Source organism: Varanus komodoensis, unplaced genomic scaffold, assembly GCF_004798865.1.
Source record: "Varanus komodoensis strain SLA01 unplaced genomic scaffold, ASM479886v1 scaffold14_1, whole genome shotgun sequence".
NCBI classification, from domain to species: domain Eukaryota; kingdom Metazoa; phylum Chordata; class Lepidosauria; order Squamata; family Varanidae; genus Varanus; species Varanus komodoensis.
Genome location: NW_025335438.1, coordinates 27,463,924 through 27,482,888, shown reverse-complemented (window position 1 = coordinate 27,482,888; position 18,965 = coordinate 27,463,924). Strand labels below are relative to the sequence as shown.

The 18,965-nt window shown below is 44.8% G+C and overlaps 1 protein-coding gene across 1 annotated transcript in view; it reads right to left on the bottom strand.

Moving 5' to 3' along the window:
• Positions 1-18,641, bottom strand: part of EMILIN2 (elastin microfibril interfacer 2) — a 66,814-nt gene extending 48,173 nt beyond the window's left edge. The window contains exons 1-2 of the mRNA XM_044424224.1: positions 18,407-18,641; positions 12,732-12,854 (exon numbers count right to left, since the gene is read on the bottom strand). Coding sequence (XP_044280159.1) covers positions 12,732-12,854; positions 18,407-18,507 — 224 coding nt within the window. The 5' untranslated portion in view covers positions 18,508-18,641. The remainder of the gene's footprint in view (positions 1-12,731; positions 12,855-18,406) is intronic.
• Between the last annotated feature and the right edge of the window lie 324 nt (positions 18,642-18,965).

The following is an 18,965-nucleotide window of genomic DNA, read 5'->3' as shown; positions in this document are numbered from 1 at the left end:
AGCTCTGTTGCTCACAATCACTGGCATCACTTTCTTAGTCAGTAGTGGAATTATTGAAGGAATCCACAATCTACACCAGTTATACAAGAGCTGCTGCAGACAATTCAATAACAAATCTAAAAAAGCCAGTAATATCCACGCTGCCCTACTAGTAAATAATGGAAAAAAACTTCTGACAAAAAATGAGATATTGTACGGTAAATGAAACACACAGCGGACTAAGTAGCCTTTGAAGAATAAACTTCATACATGAAGGTAATGCTGTTCAAATATCCACTGATCCTAAAAAAAATGTGTCTGATCAACTAACAGATAACTGATCCATGGAAAACTTCCTGATAAACACAGGCACATTCCACATCACTTCCCCATGGGCTTCATTAAAAGACGGGTTGCCATTTGAAAACACACACCGACCTGTGATTAACAGCTCTCACCTGCGCCGGAGGAGGAGGGCGGAGGAGGGCACGCTGAGCACGTGCCGGCCAGGTGGTGCCACGTGGGGCCGGCAGCATGCCGGCGGTGGTCTTCCGGGTGGCGGCAGCGGCGGCAGGTCTTCCCAGGCGGCAGGGATGAGCAGTTCCCGGGAGGTGGGGGTGAGCAGTCCGTCTCTCCGTGCAGCTGGCGGGTTAAAGCCCGCGGCTCCTCCTCCTCTGCACTGCTCCCCCTGAGTGGCACAGTTCTCAACTGCGCCGGGGGGGGGGTGGAGCAGGGTGCGCCGAGCACGTGCCGGCCAGGTGGTGCCACGTGGTGCAGGCGGGCAGCAGCGTCCCGGGCGTCGGGCACACACACATTTGCTCTATAAGATGCACAGAATTTCCCCTTAGTTTTGAGGGAGAAAAAAGTGCATCTTATAGAGCGAAAAATACGGTATTCTTTTATTTAAGAACTATGCCACTCCATTTCCTAAAAAGACCTATAAAGTTCATCACTTATTCAGTTCCAATAGTCAGAACAATGAGGAATCAGGAATGAAGTATAATACAGTCAAGTAATACATAAAAGCTGCAGATGCAATGCAGCAAAGAGTACAAGTGTATACAACTCTAACTCCTAATTTAGGAATCAAAAACTTATTCCCCTCCCCACATCAACTCTCATTTAAAAAGTCATGCACAAGGTTCTGAGACAGGGTCATTGTAAGTTAGTGCTTCAGAGCACTGGAGCTCAGCATCAGAGCTGAGCTATTTGAATACCAAGAAATTCACAAGTTTACATACTCTTTGCCAGCCTTCCCATTCCAGGTATGTTGAAGTGGGAAAAGTCATTTTTGATACACAATGCTTTGCAGGAAACTCTAACTGGTAGACTTGAGTGCATAAGTCAGTAATTATGATCTACTGGCCCATCATTGCAGGGGCCTGGGGCTCAAGGAAGCCCACCAAGGACTCAGACTATGTGTGGGTCCCTGTGGATCATGCTCCCTGGGGTCCCAGCATTACTGGTGCACTGCTTGCTACAGGGGGCTCAGAGATATTCCATGGGAATTAAGATGGAAGGCAGTTGCAGACTCATGCTTTCCTGTTGAGATCACCCAGAGGAAAACAAAGAAAATGGAACTCTGATCTGGTAAACTGGGGAAACTAAAGAGAGCAATGGGGGTTAGGAAGAGCAAGGAGTGGGATGGTTGTAATCAGGAAAGCCAGCAGGGAGCCTGGGGAGAACTAGGCAGGAAATCCAACAGGGATTGGAAGTCACCTGCAATCAGCATGGCAGACATGGTATGGGAGGGTTGGGGTTAGGTTGTGCGCTTGAATCTCTGAATGGATGGAAGCTGCATGAGTATGAGGAAGATGGAGGAGAGAGAGAAGAGGAATTTTGGGAAGATCCTGAAAAAGAATGCATGCGCGTTTTCATGTACTTGCTGTGAGGAAGGTAATGAACAGGTGCATGAATAAGCATGTATGTAAGTTGGATACATGGAGTAGATGTGTATGTGTGTGTGTGTGTGTGAGAGAGAGAGAGAGAGGTGGTACCCATGACAGTTCCTCAAATTGCAAAATAAGCCCACAGACCAAAAAAGGTTGCCAGCTCATGCACTAGAAAATGATCTGTTTGACAGTACAAGAGAAATATTTATTTTGTAAAAGAGTTGAAACACTTTGTACCACTCCCTTGTATTCATCTATTTGTTACTGTTGAGTTAATAATTCTCAGAGCATGAAATCATTTGCTCCTCGTGGGATTTAGCTTATTCACTCATATTTGCTTTGCAGAACAAGAAGTTAAACACACACAATGCCAATACTGTACCATTTGAAATGTTCAACTTTCCCAAGGTTGAACCCTAAATCTTCCTACGGGGGGGAAATAGATCCAGTGTCTGCCTTTGAAGCCTGTTGGGGCTTTTCAATGGTTTACTAAATATTAATTTGTTTCATAGCATCAATGAATTAATTAGTTCACAGAAGTGTTTGAAGTCACAAGAACGAACACCTGCATTTTTAATACTAGGGATGAACATCAGAAGATGGGATTTAGACTGAGTGACCAAAGTGGCCTTCTTGAAATCAACTATATGAAGACAAGACCCACTGAAATGTATAGCACCAACTGTGCTTGTATATGTTTCAAATCTTAAAAACTTGCCTGTTGCTGTAAAGAGAATCCATCTTCTAACTTGATCTCTAGTCCCTTGAATTATTTGTTGATTTCTGTTTTAGTAATAGAAACTATAAAAAAGTGGACAAAATCACCAGGCAAGCCTAACTGTGAGTTCTACAAAAAGCAGAGGTTGTTTCAAATATTAGTCTAATTTAAATGCCAATCATTTTCACAGATGTGCCCCCCTCCCCATCCAAGGCTAGTATTACTCCTAGGTCCAAAAAGATTGTGCAAATGTTTTAGGCCTGTGGGCACATTGGAAATTTGAGAAACTGTCCTGGGTACTATTACAAAATAAACATGTCAAGGACAAAAGAACTGTGGTTCAGAGACATGTATGGAAAATGCCAGTGGAACAGACATCCTCTTTTTGCTTTGAAGCAATCCCAGGCCTCTTTGGTTCTGTACTATTGTATCCCAAGGGTTATGGGTTGGCTTTCCCTGAAAGGCAGCAGTACCTAACTTTCTCCAGAATACTCTACTGCCTATATATTTTACTTTGCAGTACAAAAAACCTCAAACAGTTTCTTGGAATGTCTACCTTCCCAGTATCCTTCCTGTCTGCTTGCAAGTATCCTTTAATGCATCAAAGTATATTTATCCCCCATGTTCTTCCTCCCCTCCTATCAAACTAATTGATAAAAGTGCCAGTAGCATGAACTTCTTCCTCTTCTTTTCATGCCCTGTCCATACCACAAATAAGTAAAGGCATTCTAGTTACTGAATTAACATTCTTCCCAAAGTACTTTTTCAAGAAACAGTGTAGCATATGTAGTCCAGAAGCTTCACAGAGTAAGCAAATTGGTGCAAAATAGAGTGGCCAGGCTGCTGACAGGGACTGGTAGTAAGAAACACATATAAAATTCTAAGTGGTTTAGGACCTGGATATCTGAAAGAATATCTTCCTCCATATAAGCCTACCTGGACCCTAAGATCCACCAATGGAGGTCCTGCTCTGGGAGCCACCTTTAAAGGAAGCTCAGAGGGTAGCTACCCAGGGTAAGGCCTTCTCAGTTGTAAATGTAAAATTAGACCATGGTTTATCATTATTTCTCAAGTCAGCCAATGCCTAATTCCAATAATAAACCATGAGTAATACAGTGTTCTCTGCTGATTTATGGGCAAAGCTATGGTCAGCAGCCATTTCAATGGGGCTCTTTTAATTCTGGATAGAGGGATCACAGCAGGACTTTGTCTGTTGTGACTTGCCCAAGTTTGAGACTGAGAAAAAAGAACTTTCTTTCTCTTCCTAGGATCAGCTTCCAGGAGTGTGGGTTGTGAATATGACATCCAAAACCATTCCCTCTGGATAGTTTAGTGGTAAAAGAACCCAACATTATTTAACAAATAACACATCACAGCTCCTATTCACCCTTTCCACCTTCTATTATTTTTATTAATTTCATTTATAAAATGTGTATGCCATCCAATTACTTGCATCTCTGGACGGCTTACAGCATAAATAAATTGACAACCCACTCTGGCTGCAAGTTAATAAAAATACAACAGTAAAATTCAATATTAAAACATATTAAAATATTGATTAAATAAAAAGGTCTTAACCTGGCACCGAAAAACATATAATGACAGTGCCAGGCGGACCTCTCTGGGGAGCACATTCCATAGTCGGGGTGCCACTGCAGAGAAGGCCCTCCTCTGGGTACTCTGTCTCCTAACATCTTTCCCAGAGGAGGGCTTCTGTTGCCAATCACAACGGGCGGGAGAGTTAAATAGTCCATGCACTTGCTTAGATGTTAGATCTTAGATGTTAACTGAATCATTGTCATTGATACCTAACATTCCATGGATTACAAAAGCCATGGATTAATTTTGATTCTGTGCATGTTCATTCATGTTTTTTTGGAAACCGCCCCAGACACTTGTGGTGGATCGGTTAGAAAAGCTTTTAATTAAATTAATAATTCATAGATATATTCCACTGAAGTCAATAGAATTACTCTCAAGAAAGTTTGCCTTGTATCGTGACCAATATGGAATAAAAAGAAAACCTAGATAAGCAAACTCATCCTATCTCTAATTTATTTATTGCACTGTGGCTGTTTTATGGAAACAAATGCAACTTTACAGAAACAACACATTTAAACAATAACAACTGATTTGAGAACTAAACTGCCTTTTAGGTGGTGTTTTTAAGGGCAGCTGTCATTTAGCACTCCATCAAGAAACAAATTGCAGTAGGAAACATTCCTTTACAAACATTATTGAAATGAATTTTATTTGCTCCCTTTTATGAGTCCAGAATCCCTTTAGTAGCAGCAGAGGCTGTCCTCGAGCAAGCTATAAGGGCCTCAGGAGATTATTTTATTATTTTTATTTATTTATTTATTAAAACATTTTTATGCCGCCCCATTCGCCGAAGCTTCGGGGCGGCTTACAACATAGATAAAACAATAAGTTAAAATATCCATATAAAATAATCTTAATTAAAACACACATTATAAAATAAGCCGCCCTGGCCAGATAAAATTCAATTGTATTTAGCATTTAAAATGTTGCTTAAATAAAAAGGTCTTAGCCTGGCGCCGAAAAACAAATAACGACGGCGCCAGGCGGACCTCTCTGGGGAGCGCATTCCATAACTTAGGCGCCACCGCTGAGAAAGCCCTTCTCCGAGTAGCCACCCTCCTAATTTCTCTCCCGGAGGGCTCCCAGAGAAGGGCCTCTCCCGCCGATCTCAGGGGGCAACTGGGCAAATATGGATGTAAGCGCTCCTTCAGGTAACCAGGACCCAAGCCGTTTAGGGCTTTATAGGTCATTACCAACACCTTGAATTGGGCCCGGACTTCAATGGGGAGCCAGTGAAGCTGACGGAGAACTGGAGTCATGTGAACATAACGTCCAGTCCCCGTCAGCAGCCTGGCAGCTCTATTCTGAACCAATTGAAGTATCCGGACCGTCTTCAAGGGTAGCCCCACGTAGAGCGCGTTACAGAAGTCAAGACGGGAAGTCACCAGCGCATGAGTCACTGTTGCAAGGCAGTCGTACTCCAGGTAGGGGCGCAGCTGATGAATCAGCCGAAGCTGGAGGAAAGCGCTCCTCGCCGCTGTTGTCACCTGAGCTTCAAGTGAAAGCTCCGGGTCGAGGAGCACTCCCAATTTTAATAGTTGAATAGACTGAACTTGGAGGCTTACAAGGATCCAGTGCAGAGCAGAAGTGGTGGAGGCAGTCTCCACTTCCCTTACTCCAATTCTGCATTTTAGCTAGATTACTGAGAAATTTTCAGCAATCTAGGCAAGGTTTTTCAGAGAGAGGAGGGAAGGATGCTGGAGTTCAGTCAAGGTACATTGTATCCCAGCAGCCACAGTCTGATCCCCTCTCCTTCTCTCCCCTCCCCACACTCTGTACCTCTCTCCAAAGTCAATTCTCCAATCTTGGAAAGGTTGTTGACATAGTTGACATTGGCTGCAATGGGTAGAGTGGGGGTAAGAGCGTGGATTCCCAACTCTAAGGCTGGAGCATGGGAATTCAAATTACCCTTTGCCACATCCCCAGACAATGACTAGGGGTCGTATGATTGCTCTCTAAGCCAAGAATATATTTTTAAATAATATATTCAATTTGTATGTACAATTTATCTATTCAGCACTTTCTGAAAAAATACATAAGCTTCAACGAAGGCAGAACAAATATCCATATATGTATTGATTTCTGAGTGGTGTCTGTATCCCACCCATTCAAGTATTGAGTCCTCAATCTATTGCCTTATAGAAGGTGAGCATGTAAGTGGGGCATAGCTATGCTAATGAGTAGAAATACTAAGACACTGTCATGAACTTCAGACTATTAATATCTGAGGACATGGATTCCATGGTATCTGTTAGCCCTATAAGGCTGGTCTCCTCTTAGAAACTCAGCTCTCACAAATAAAATACTTTTCAGCTTTGATGGTTCATGTCCAATGGAATAACATAGCAATTTCTCAGTATCAGCCTAGCTTTCAGGTTCTCTCCTGGAACAGACTATTTGAGGTCGAAGGTTAGAAATCTAGGGTTTCAGTTACAGTCTGTTCTACAATTACACACTCATCACATCTTTTCCTCCCTTGCAATGTTATTGCCACCTACCCTGTAATTGTGGAATTTCCCAGCTCAGAAACTCCATCAAAGCCAGATATTGAATATCTTTTAAAAGAAACATAACACTCTTTATTTTGGGTTCGTGTTTAGTGATTAGGATATACATTTGAGGGATGTAGCTTAATAACACCTGCTATTTACTAGTTTATAATATACACTGGCCTAGGCTGGCCTAAGTAAGGTCACCATCATAGTAGTGTTAGCACTGAACTCTATTCTGAAGAAAGGGAGAGGAAACTTGCTTCAGTCCAAAAATTCTCCTAAGTTTTTTTCAAATTGCTTGTGGAAATGGTTTGCTTTACTTTGTTATGAGTGAGTCAGATACATACTTAGTATGCTTGAAGTGGAATTTAAATTAGACAATAATTAGGGACTAGCTTAAGTCGCATTGAATTTAAACATGAATATATGAATATAAAGAGAGAGCCAACATCATATGCTTGGACGAGTACGTCCCACCACTTGCCTATTGGACCCTTGCCCGTCTTGGTTAATAAATAACTCCAAGCACGGGATTGGGATCTGGATCTTGGAAGTGGTTAACGCTTCTCTGAGGGAGGGTCGGGTACCTGCCCCTTTAAAGGAGGCGGTAGTCCGGCCGGTCCTGAAGAAAGCGTCACTGGATCCAGAGATGGCCAGTAATTATAGACCAGTGGCCAACATCCTGTTTCTGGGCAAGGTGTTGGAGCGGGTGGTGGTGGGACAACTCCAAGCACTCTTGGATGAAACTGATTATCTGGACACATTTCAGTCCGGCTTCAGACCCGGGTATGGTACTGAATCTGCCTTGATCGCCCTGTACGATGACTTGTGCCGGGAGAAGGACAGGGGGAGTGCGTCCCTGTTGGTTCTTCTGGACCTCTCAGCGGCTTTCAATACCATCGACCACAGTATCCTTCTGGATAGGCTAGCAGGATTGGGGGTTGGAGGCACTGTTTTGCAGTGGTTCCACTCCTATCTCAATGGCTGGTTCCAGAAGGTGGTGCTGGGGGACTATGGCTCTGTGCCATGGCAGCTATGCCATGGAGTACCACAGGGATCCATTTTGTCCCCTTTGCTGTTTAACATCTACAGGAAACCGCTGGGAGAGGTCATCAGGAGGTGTGGGCTGCAGAATCATCAGTACGCTGATGATACCCAGCTCTACCTCTCATTCTCCACCAATCCAGGTGAGGCAGTGGCTGTGCTGAACCGGTGCCTGGCCGAGGTAATGGGCTGGATGAGGGCCAATAAACTGAAGCTCAATCCAGACAAGACGGAGGTCCTGTTGGTTGGCGGTTCGGGCTTCGGTGAGCGTGAATTGAACCTAGTCCTGAATGGGGTTGCACTCCCTCTTAGGGACAAGGTCCGCAGCTTGGGAGTGCTCTTCGACCCAGAGCTTTCACTGGAAGCTCAGGTGACAGCGGTGGCAAGGAGCGCTTTCTTTCAGCTTCGGCTGATCCATCAGCTGTGCCCCTACCTGGAGTACGACTGCCTGGCGACCGTGACACACGCGTTGGTGACTTCCCGCCTTGACTTCTGTAACGCACTCTACGTGGGACTACCCTTGAAGATGGTCCGGATACTTCAATTGGTTCAAAATAAAGCTGCCAGGCTGCTGACGGGGACTGGGCGTTACGTTCACATGACTCCAGTCCTCTGTCAGCTTCACTGGCTTCCCATTGAAGTCCGGGCCCAATTCAAGGTGTTGGTGATGACCTATAAAGCCCTAAACGGCTTGGGTCCTGGTTACCTGAAGGAGCGCTTACGTCCATATATGCCCGACTGCCCCTTGAGATCAGCGGGAGAGGCCCTTCTCCGGGAACCCTCCGTGAAAGAAATTAGGAGGGTAGGTACTCGGAGGAGGGCTTTCTCTGCAGTGGTGCCCAATCTATGGAATGCGCTGCCCAGAGACGTCCGCCGGGCACCATCGTTATTTGTTTTTCGGCGCCAGGTGAAGACCTTTTTATTCAAACGTCATTTTAACTGTTAATAGTATTTATTTATTTTATTCTTTGGCCAGGGAGACTTATTTTATATTGTTAACTTGTTTCATATTGTTACTTTATAGTATTTTAATTTATTTATTTGTGAGCTGCCCCGAGGCTTTGGCGAATGGGGCGGCACAGAAATTTTCTAAATAAATAAATAAATAATTAAATATGTATTTGGCCATCTAGTAACCTGATCTCTGGAAAGGACACAGAACATTAAAATAGTAAAATATAATATTAAATTGCAATCTCTGAACAGCAGAAAGCAGCATAAAGACTGGTCTTTCCAACAGAGCAACAAGTGGACCACTTGTAGCTCTCTAAACGTTTCAGCCTATAATTTCCATAATATCTAGCCAACATGCCAATAGTGGGTGATTATGGAAGTTATAGCCAAAGTGTTTGGATAGCCACAGGTTTCCTAAGTGCTGTGGTAGAGAAGCAATCAAACAAGTGATAAATCCAATATATAATAAGCACACATGATGTAAACTAAGATGTTCTGCCTAGATTGTAAAAAATATGACTTGAATATTCTGTAAAAAATATGACTTGAATATTCTGTAAAAAATATGACTTCAAAACATGAAGCATGGATGAATACATGCATTTTAACTGGCACTGAATTAGACCATAAGGCTAGCATCAGGAAGCCTCTCTTGGAAGGCTATTCCACAGCCAAGATGCCACCATGGGGAAGACTCTCCTCCCTGCTAGCCACCTACCTTACTTTATTTGCCCAGAGCATTTGGAATGAGGCCTGTAAAATGGATCTTAAAGACTGGATAAGTACAGGTGGGATGGCAGTGGTAGGTCTTCAAAGACAAACCTAGTTTCGCCATGGAGACAGCAACATGAAGTGAAGCCTCACGTCATTGCCACCACTTAGCACAATGGTACCTGCCCAGAACACCCCACCACATTTACAGTAAAAGACATATTTACAGTACATTCATAATCATCCTCACTTACATGTACACCCCACTGTGTTCAGTGGAGTACACTCCTAGGTAAGTGCACACAGAATTTCAGTCTTTCCTCAGCAGTCAACCCAATCCATTTTTATCTATTCTTGCTCTGGAGATTACTTTAAAATAGCCAGTTAACTTTGTATGAAAATAGTAAGCAAAGGAACATTAAACAGCATGTAACTCATCACAGCTTCCTCTTATTTAGATGTGTTGTTCATGTTTAGTTTAATCTGAGCTTCTTTTTTTGGCAAATGCAAGCTACATTTTGGCCAAAAAGGAGTATGTTGTAAAACAAACTGTGCAACACAAAATTTGACTAAAGCTGAAGTCCTCAACAGACCTTTAGGGAAGCCCAACTGAATTACTTTCTTTATAGACTTACAGGGAGTAAAACCCTGTATAGCTTTTTATGATATATTCAACTTCTATCAAACCTTAAAACCATGTTTGACACATCAGGGAAGGTGACAGTTACATGACTTTGAAGAAGTAATAAATGAAAATTGAAAAATATTGCAACAGAACGTCCAGATGGAGTCATACTTTGGCAAAGTTGATACAAGGGTGTCACAGTATTTAATTTCCATTGGACAATCAGACCGATGTTTCCATTCCTGACACTTATTTCAGGATACATTCTCTGAAGCCAATATAAGGGTGTTTTCCCTTCTCCCATTTCTTCCCTTTTTAGGAATTAAATGAGCTAGACCAGAAGTATGAGAGTGAGGATTCTGGACTGGCAGGTGTTAGCCAAGGGCCTCTTCAAAGCAGAACTAACTGTAGGAAAAGTACGACAGCAGACTGTAATTCAACATGGCAAGTTGGGCACTTATTTGCAAATACCTGCTGTGCAAGTACTTTCTGCATGTAGCCTGCAAGAACACAAAGATGAGATTTCACTGCTTTCAGAAGCAGAGAAAACAAAGGGAGAAGGGACACTATACAGAGACCCTCTTAAAATGCTATGTAATAAAGGACTTTATTAACTGTTATTGTAGAACACTGTGGTTATATCTGGGAATTCAGGCCAGAATCCCACATACAGTGGGAGATGCTCAGCAGTGATATGAAAAGCAATAGCAAAAGGAAGCATTTGCAAAAGATAAGAGTGGGAAGAGAACCATTTTCCCCCTCAGTTACACAGATGATTTCTCCGGCTTGGAAGGGCCAGCACAAAACCACCCTCTTTTTCCCTGCTTCCCCCTGCAATGAGGGCACCAGCAGCTGCCTCCCCTCTCTTTACCACCTCTAACGGCGGCAGCAACATGCCACCTCCCTCTCCCTTAACCTTCTCTCTCAGGGGTCCTTCTTCAGGACAAGATGCTGGTGGGAAGGTGATCCTGGAGACCACGTGATCTGCAGGGTTCCCCGCCACCAGTGCCTTGCTCTGAGAAACAATACCAGAGCCAGACGAGTGGGTTGGGCAAGTTCTCTGAAGAGTTATGCTGGGTGGCTGGTGAGGCATCTATGCAACTAGTGACTCTACTGTGGAGTCCCCACAGAGAGATAATGTCCAGGCCCAGGCAGCACTTCAGAGAGATATACCAGATGTGCTTCTGCTGCAGCATCTGACTTTCTGTGTTCTGGGCAGGGTAGTTCACTCAGAGGACCCCCAGAGTGAAGCATCAGCCTACTCCTCCACAGAGCCACCCCAGCCTTTTCTGCAACCTGAGAGAAGTCAGCAGAGTTCTCTGGAACTACTGTGTGCCTCACTCCAAAAGAACCTCAGAGAAAGAGATGCACTGGAAGGCTTCCAGAAAGCTGCCCCAGCCATTTTGCTATTGCAAGGACCATGGCAGTGGTGCACACAGCATCCCTGGTGGCTGTGGGGCCTGCATGATGTTGCTGTATTCACTCCCTGAGCCATGGGATTCATCCTGAGTCATAGGAAGGCTGGCTCGGATTTTGGGAAGGTGTCTAAGAATCCTTGCGTAGAAGAAAGTAGCCATGACAAAGTGAAAGCAGCAGGCAGGCAACAGAGGGGTCCCATTGCCCTCCCTCTCTCATGTGAATACTACTGTTTTCAAGGATAGCAACAACTATGTGGTTAGGAATCCCATATTTGCACCAAATGTACAGTTTGGTTGTCAGCTTATATTTGCTGATTTGAAACCCAGAATATCGCAGGGGTGAGCATTAGAGTAGATTCTGAAGGAGACCTGGGACAGTTCTCCTGGCTGCCAGCACAGGGATGGGGCTTCTAATTTGGGAGCTAAGAATGCACAAATTGCAAGACATGCTCAACCACTGAGAGTAAGGCATTGATCCAGACTTCTAAATTGCTTCCCAGTTTGAGAAGGGGGTGATGGGACTTGGCAACATTTCTCAGGGAACACTGGCTGGACTGTCCCATCTGAATGGCTACTTCAATAGCTTTATAACCTTTTCAAAAATATATGCCCTCCTATTCATATGCCAACTCTTTAGATCATTTGGATCACAGAGCAGCACACATTGCAAACATGTCAGTTCAAAATTACTGGTATGCTTTGGCTTCTTCCTAGTAATTTCAAAGAAGAAGATCTGCACTGATTTATAGCAAAATTTATGACTGCTCTGCTTGAGTACAGCCTGCAGGTGAATACAAGCTAAGGAATGCAATTGCCCTTAACAGCAGTTGTTCATAAATCTTGCATAAAAATCCAGGTACTAATTGCTCTAATTCTGATTAAGGTTCTATAAAAGAATACTTAACAAAATGCCAGCATCAAATTAGTTATGCAAGGATAATGTTTTGGCAATTTCCTTCTTCTGTCTGAATAATAATGCAATAACGTATTGCCTGATCCATTGACAGAAGAGTCAACATGGCTCTAATTAGCTACAGCTGTCTCATGTATGCAATAAAAAGAGCAGGCTTTGTTCAGCTTAGGCAGCGGCTTTGAAATCAGACGTTAGGAAATAGTGCACATCCCCATGAAGTACCCACAAGGTGAAGATTTTAAGCATGAATAATCCCACAGTCTAGCTAGGTTGTGTGATAACGCATAGGATTTTCCTGCCTATGTATGGGGATGGCTCATTCCTGGAAAGATGACCAAACGCTTCCCCACCCACCCTCCTTCTTGTCTTCCTCTGCTACTTACACTGGAGTGTGTGGGCAGGACAGCTGGTTCCAGGAACATTTATACTGCACTTGAACAAAACTCTCAGTGCCATCCAGCACAGAGCAGGTCACATTCTTGTTCACTACGAGGGCACACCAATTTCTGCAGGGGACAATGGAGACAAGGCCAGGATTGATTCAAATGATTATACCATTTGTTTGAGATAAACATGCAATGACACATATTAGCATGGAGTCAAGAAAGGCTTATAATTAGCTGAGCAGAAGTGGAGGCATTAACCCAACTCATGAAAAGGATGCATAGTCCCATTTCAAAAATGTACAACAGTCAGGAGTTGTAGGGAATACACTCTCTTGAATGCAACAGTGGAATTGAAATATTATAAAACACTGTTTTACTTAATGCTGTTTTACTTGATAATCAAATGTACAACAGCAAGAGCACACTCCTACACATGCTACTTTGAAGTACCACCAAATTTAGGTAAGTGGGGATAGGAAATGCAATGTAAGACACACATGTTCTCCAAATGCAAACAGTGACTACAGAACAGAGCTTGAAATTGGTGAATATCTCAAACCAAATTGAGGAGTATGTTTGAACACTGAATGATTTAACAATCTCTGCTCTGCACTGCTCTTCCTAATATCAATAAACTCAAGTTCTTTGAAGACACAATCTTATACAAGTTTAGGTAGAAAAAAGGCCCAGAACTCCCAGCTTGCCCATCAGTACAGCTTTTTCTTTCTAAGCTTGCATAGGATTGCACCCTAAATTACTGTACTCCCAGGCACCCAGTATAATTTCTAATAAAGCAATCAGAAACAAATAATACCTAATTTTAGGATAGAAAGCAAAAGTGGTGCCATTAAATATTAAACTGATACTGATTTGGGACAGGATTTGGTTAAGAAATCAATCTGAACTGGAAGACAGACTGCTGTGAGTTGCATGTGTTGACAAGCAGCACAGAACAATTGAACAGAGGCTAAATGGAAGGGAGAAGATATAAATTTTCTTTTTAGAGGCAGGTACATAAACCAAATGCTGCCTTAGATGAATTCCAGACGTTTGTCTTTCTCAACTGAAATTTTATGACACATTAATTTATCCTTGTCTTTTCCATGTAAGTTGAACGCCATTCCTTTTTACAAATTGGCTAAGCATTGAGTTCTGGGTGGGGTCATATTTTTAAAAAATGACCTGTGTTTGGGTGAAACAGGAAACTGTGAGAATGCGAAAGCAATGCTTTATCTTTATACTTCCTCCAACTGCCAAAACTTGGAACTACAGCTTGGTGCAAAGCAAGGATGGGGAATGTGTGACTTTCCAGTGGCTATTTGTCAGCAACTCTCATCAGTCCTTACCATTAACAATACAGGTAGAACCGGAAAGAATTGCACATTTACCACCTGTGGTGTAAAGAGTAAATGTGGGTGAGCTTTTTGACCTGTTAATAATGAATAATGTCTGCAATAGATGTAGCAAGGACCAATAACTCAATCAATAGCTTTGCTGGTATTTTTGTTACATTTTGTTACATTTTATGACTACTGAAAACTTTCTGGGCAGACTGTTTGGGTATCCTAGATGGGAGATTTACTGGGAATGTTGTTGAAACATAGATCATCATGTGATCTGAACACAATGCAATCACAAACCATGATGAGCAACTCATATTTCACAACTCAAGCAAACCCACAGGTTCTTTTCATGGATTGTTTGCAGTTAAAAAAGCCTAGCTCTACATTAATCCTGAGTGCAGAGTGGCCAACTTGTGGCTCTCTGGATGTTTTGCCCTACAACTCTCCTGCCATTTGTTATGCTAGCTAGGGCTGATGGAAGTTGCAGGCCAAAACATTTGGATAGCTACAACTTGCCTTTGACAGAGCATTTACAGCAGTGAGTGTTCAGCCAGTCCACCAAAATAAGCCTCAAGCAGGTATTTCCTCTCCCCACATCCTTTGTCAAAATAGTTGCCAGTTTGTAAGATTAGTAAAGCATTTGTGAACTAATCTATAGGACATCACAAGTTCTATCACATCGAATTGTTACTATCTGAAATAACCTAAGATGAGTATACATATGCAGTGGGAGCTGATGAGGCAATGAACTGGTAGGTAAGTGAAAGGAAGATGCTTCCATAATTGAGCAGTAGCCAATTATGCACTTACTAGCCAGAGTAGTAGGCAGGAGTGGATGCAGTAAGTCTACAGCTTTAGTAAGTCAGAGGCTACAAACCTGCACCATTCTGATTCCAACTAACCTCTTATTTCACAACCAGCAGGACAGGCAATGGATTCTCCCTCAGTGAACATCTGGCCCCCATTAATTCACCACTTTGCCAGCTACCACACTGACATATTTCAAAGAATAACTGCAATACTGGCCAGTTCAAATATCACAATCAACCAGAGAGGATTAAGTTACCTGTGACAGCTATTGCATTGTGCCAGGTGCACATAGATGGCATTTTGTATGGCTTATTTTAGGGTTGAGGGCTATCTAATGCTTAAACAACTCCTGTTGCCTGGGTTTGCATAACATGGTAGGCTATGGTAGCAACCTAAACACCCTATGCAATGTGACAGATCCTGTGTGTAAATTAACCAGAGTGAGTTGTTGTATCCTGTGAAGCAGGTTTATGGGATGGAATGCCTATTGTCAACTGTCAAGAGCTGACAAAAGCAAAGGAACAGTAGATAACATTCGGAGGGCAATAGTCCACTGAGAAGTTTCCGAGAGGGACATAGCACCAGAGTGAAAACCAGCCTAGTCCTGTGCTGCAAGGCCCTTGCTTCCTCTTTTCCTGCCAGAAAGAACAGCCTGAGTTGAACTGAACAGAAGCATGTTTTTCCTTTAACCACATAATGTGTCTATAGTTGGTGCAGGGGGGGTGGGGGCATCCTAATGTTTTCCCATTTTCATTTGATTGTAGTTACAGTATATCAAAGGCAATTAAACTGGTCAGTCCTAGAGGAGATCAACCCTGACTGCTCTTTAGAAGGCCAGATCCTGAAGATGAAACTCAAATACTTTGACCACTTAATGAGAAGGAAGGGCTCCCTGGAGAAGAGCCTAATGCTGGGAACAATAGATGGCAAAAGAAGAAGGGGACAGCAGAGAATGAGGTGGCTAGATGGAGTCACTGAAGCAGTTGGTGTGAGCTTAAGTGGACTCTGGGGGATGGTGGAGGACAGGAAGGCCTGGAGGAATGTTGTCCATGGGGTCGCGATGGGTCGGACATGACTTCGCGACTAACAATAACAACAAAAACAGTATATCACAGAAGTGAGTACACCCCTCACATTTTGTAAATATTTTATTATATCTTTTCATGTGACAACCCTGAAGAAATGACACTTTGCTACAATGTAAAGTAGTGAGTATACAGCTTGTATAACAGTGTAAATTTGCTGTCCCCTCAAAATAACTCAACACACAGCCATTAATGTCTAAACCGCTGGCAACCAAAGTGAGTACACCCCTAAGTGAAACTGTCCAAATTGGGCATTATTAGCCATTTTCCCTCCCCGGTGTCATGTGACCCATTAGTGTTACAAGGTCTCAGGTGTGAATGGGGAGCAGGTGTGTTAAATTTGGTGTTATCACTCTCACTCTCTCATACTGGTCACTGGAAGTTCAATATGGTACCTCATGGCAAAGAACTCTCTGAGGATCTGAAAAAAAGAATTGTTGCTCTACATAAAGATGGCCTAGGCTATAAGAAGATTGCCAAGACCCTGAAACTGAGCTGCAGCACAGTAGCCAAGACCATACAGTGGTTTAACAGGACAGGTTCCACTCAGAACAGGCCTCGCCATGGTCGACCAAAGAAGTTGAGTGCGCATGCTCAGCATCATATCCAGAGGTTGGCTTTGGGAAATAGATGTATCAGTGCTGCCAGCATTGCTGCAGAAGTTGAAGGGGTGGTGGGTCAGCCTGTCAGTGCTCAGACCATACGCCACACACTGCATCAAATTGGTCTGCAGGGCTGTCCTCCCAGAAGGAAGCCTCTTCTAAAGATGATGCACAAGAAAGCCCACAAACAGTTTGCTGAAGACAAGCAGACTAAGGACATGGATTAGTGGAACCATGTCCTGTGGTCTGATGAGACCAAGATAAACTTATTTGGTTCAGATGGTGTTAAGCGTGTGTGGCGACAACCAGGTGAGGAGTACAAAGACAAGTGTGTCTTGCCTATAGTCAAGCATGGTGGTGGGAGTGTCATGGTCTGGGGCTGCATGAGTGCTGCCGGCACTGGGGAGTTACAGTTCATTGAGAGAACCTTGAATGCCAGCATGTACTGTGACATACTGAAGCACAGCATGATCCCCTCCCTTTGGAGACTGGGCCGCAGGGCAGTATTCCAACATGATAACGACCCCAAACACACCTCCAAGATGAACACTGCCTTGCTAAAGAAGCTGAGGGTAAAGGTGATGGACTGGCCAAGCATGTCTCCAGACCCAAACCCTATCGAGCATCTGTGGGGCATCCTGAAATGGAAGGTGGAGGAGCGCAAGGTCTCTAACATCCACCAGCTCCATCATGGAAGAGTGGAAGAGGACTCCAGTGGCAACCTGTGAAGCTCGGGTGAACTCCATGCTCAAGACGGTTAAGGCAGTGCTGGAAAATAATGATGGCCACGCAAAATATTGACCCTTTGGGCCCAATTTGGACAGTTTCACTTAGGGGTGTACTCACTTTTGTTGCCAGCAGTTTAGACAATAATGGCTGTGTGTTGAGTTATTTTGAGGGGACAGCAAATTTACACTGTTATACAAGCTGTATATTCACTGCTTTACATTGTAGTAAAATGTCATTTCTTCAGGGTTGTCACATGAAGATATAAAATATTTACAAAATGTGAGGGGTGTACTCACTTCTGTAATATACTGTATATATTCTGAACATTTTGTTACCTGTGTGGGTGGATTCCAAGAATGGTGTTACAAAAATACAATAAATACATTTGTTTTTGTTTTGATTTGCTGCAGATCCCATGTAAACCTTGGGGCTCATGCTACAGAAGACAAAGCGTTCGATTTCAGAAGAGCTTGATAAATAATTCGCAGATTAACCACTTTTCCGGAACTTTTCTACTTCCTCGACTACCATCAAGCACACGATATTTTTCCACGGCACACTATACAGTTACTTGAGCACAAGCAGTTAGCGTGCTGAGTTATGGACCGACAGCACGTGGAACGCGTACGTGTGAGCGCAAAACAGAATCTCTCGGCAACTCCATCAGTTGCCCAGCCATGAAGACCCAGCGGGCCGTTCTGGTTACGGATGAGACCTCCCAGCACCGCGCACCAGAAGGCCGTTTTTCCCTCGCTCCTCCGACCTGCCTGCTGGCGGCCGGGCTGCCGCTCTCGGGTCTTTCCGCCCCGCGGCGCTGGCTCGCCCGTCTCAGCGAAATTACGCGCCCCGCCGCCGCCGCCCAGCTGTCAAGGCGAGCAAGAGCAGACGGGCTCAGCCGCGGTTCCAGGTGGTGGCTGCTGCCTGCCTTCACGTCCATGTTGCACGAGGGTCGTCCGCGAACTCTTACACGCGCCCAGACCCCCCTCCCCACGACTCTGCAGCACGGAAACGCTTCGGGGGCTCAGCGCCTCTCCCGGGCCCGAGGCAGGCACTGGGCGGGGCGGGGGGCTGCACGGGGAAGGGGCGGGAAGGCGGCCACTTACTTGCTCCTGGCGCGCGAGCGCGGGGCGTCCTGGCCGAGGCAGCCGCCCAAGCACAGGAGGAGCGCCACCGTCCAGCGGAGGAGCCTCGGGCACAGCCCCATGGCCGGCTGGAGGCTCCGCGAGGAAACCGACGAGGCGCGAGGAGCTACGCCGGAGCGGCACTGCTGCTCGCCAGCCTCTCTTCCCCGCCCGCAGCCTTCTTATCGCCCCCACCTTCCGCTTCCCCGCAGGCGCTACGCTGCGCTCGCCCCCTGCGCTGTAGCGCGCCGTCGAACCTCCTTCCCTGACGCAACAATTCTGCACACCCCCCGCCTTTCCCCGCGACTCTCCTTCCAAAGTTTCCGCCCTCCAATTCACACGCATCCTCTTCCCGCAGGATGACTCGCCGCCCCCCCCCCGTCTTGGCCGGCCAAGCGGCGCGCCACCCGCTCGCTTCTCTTCTCCCATTCTCGCCGGCGAAACTCCTGGGGGGGCCCTGACAGAGCGCCCGTGCAACGCTGGCACGCGGCGAGGCTCTGGTTGCCCCCGTGCGCATTCGGGCGCAAGCGACACGTTCCCC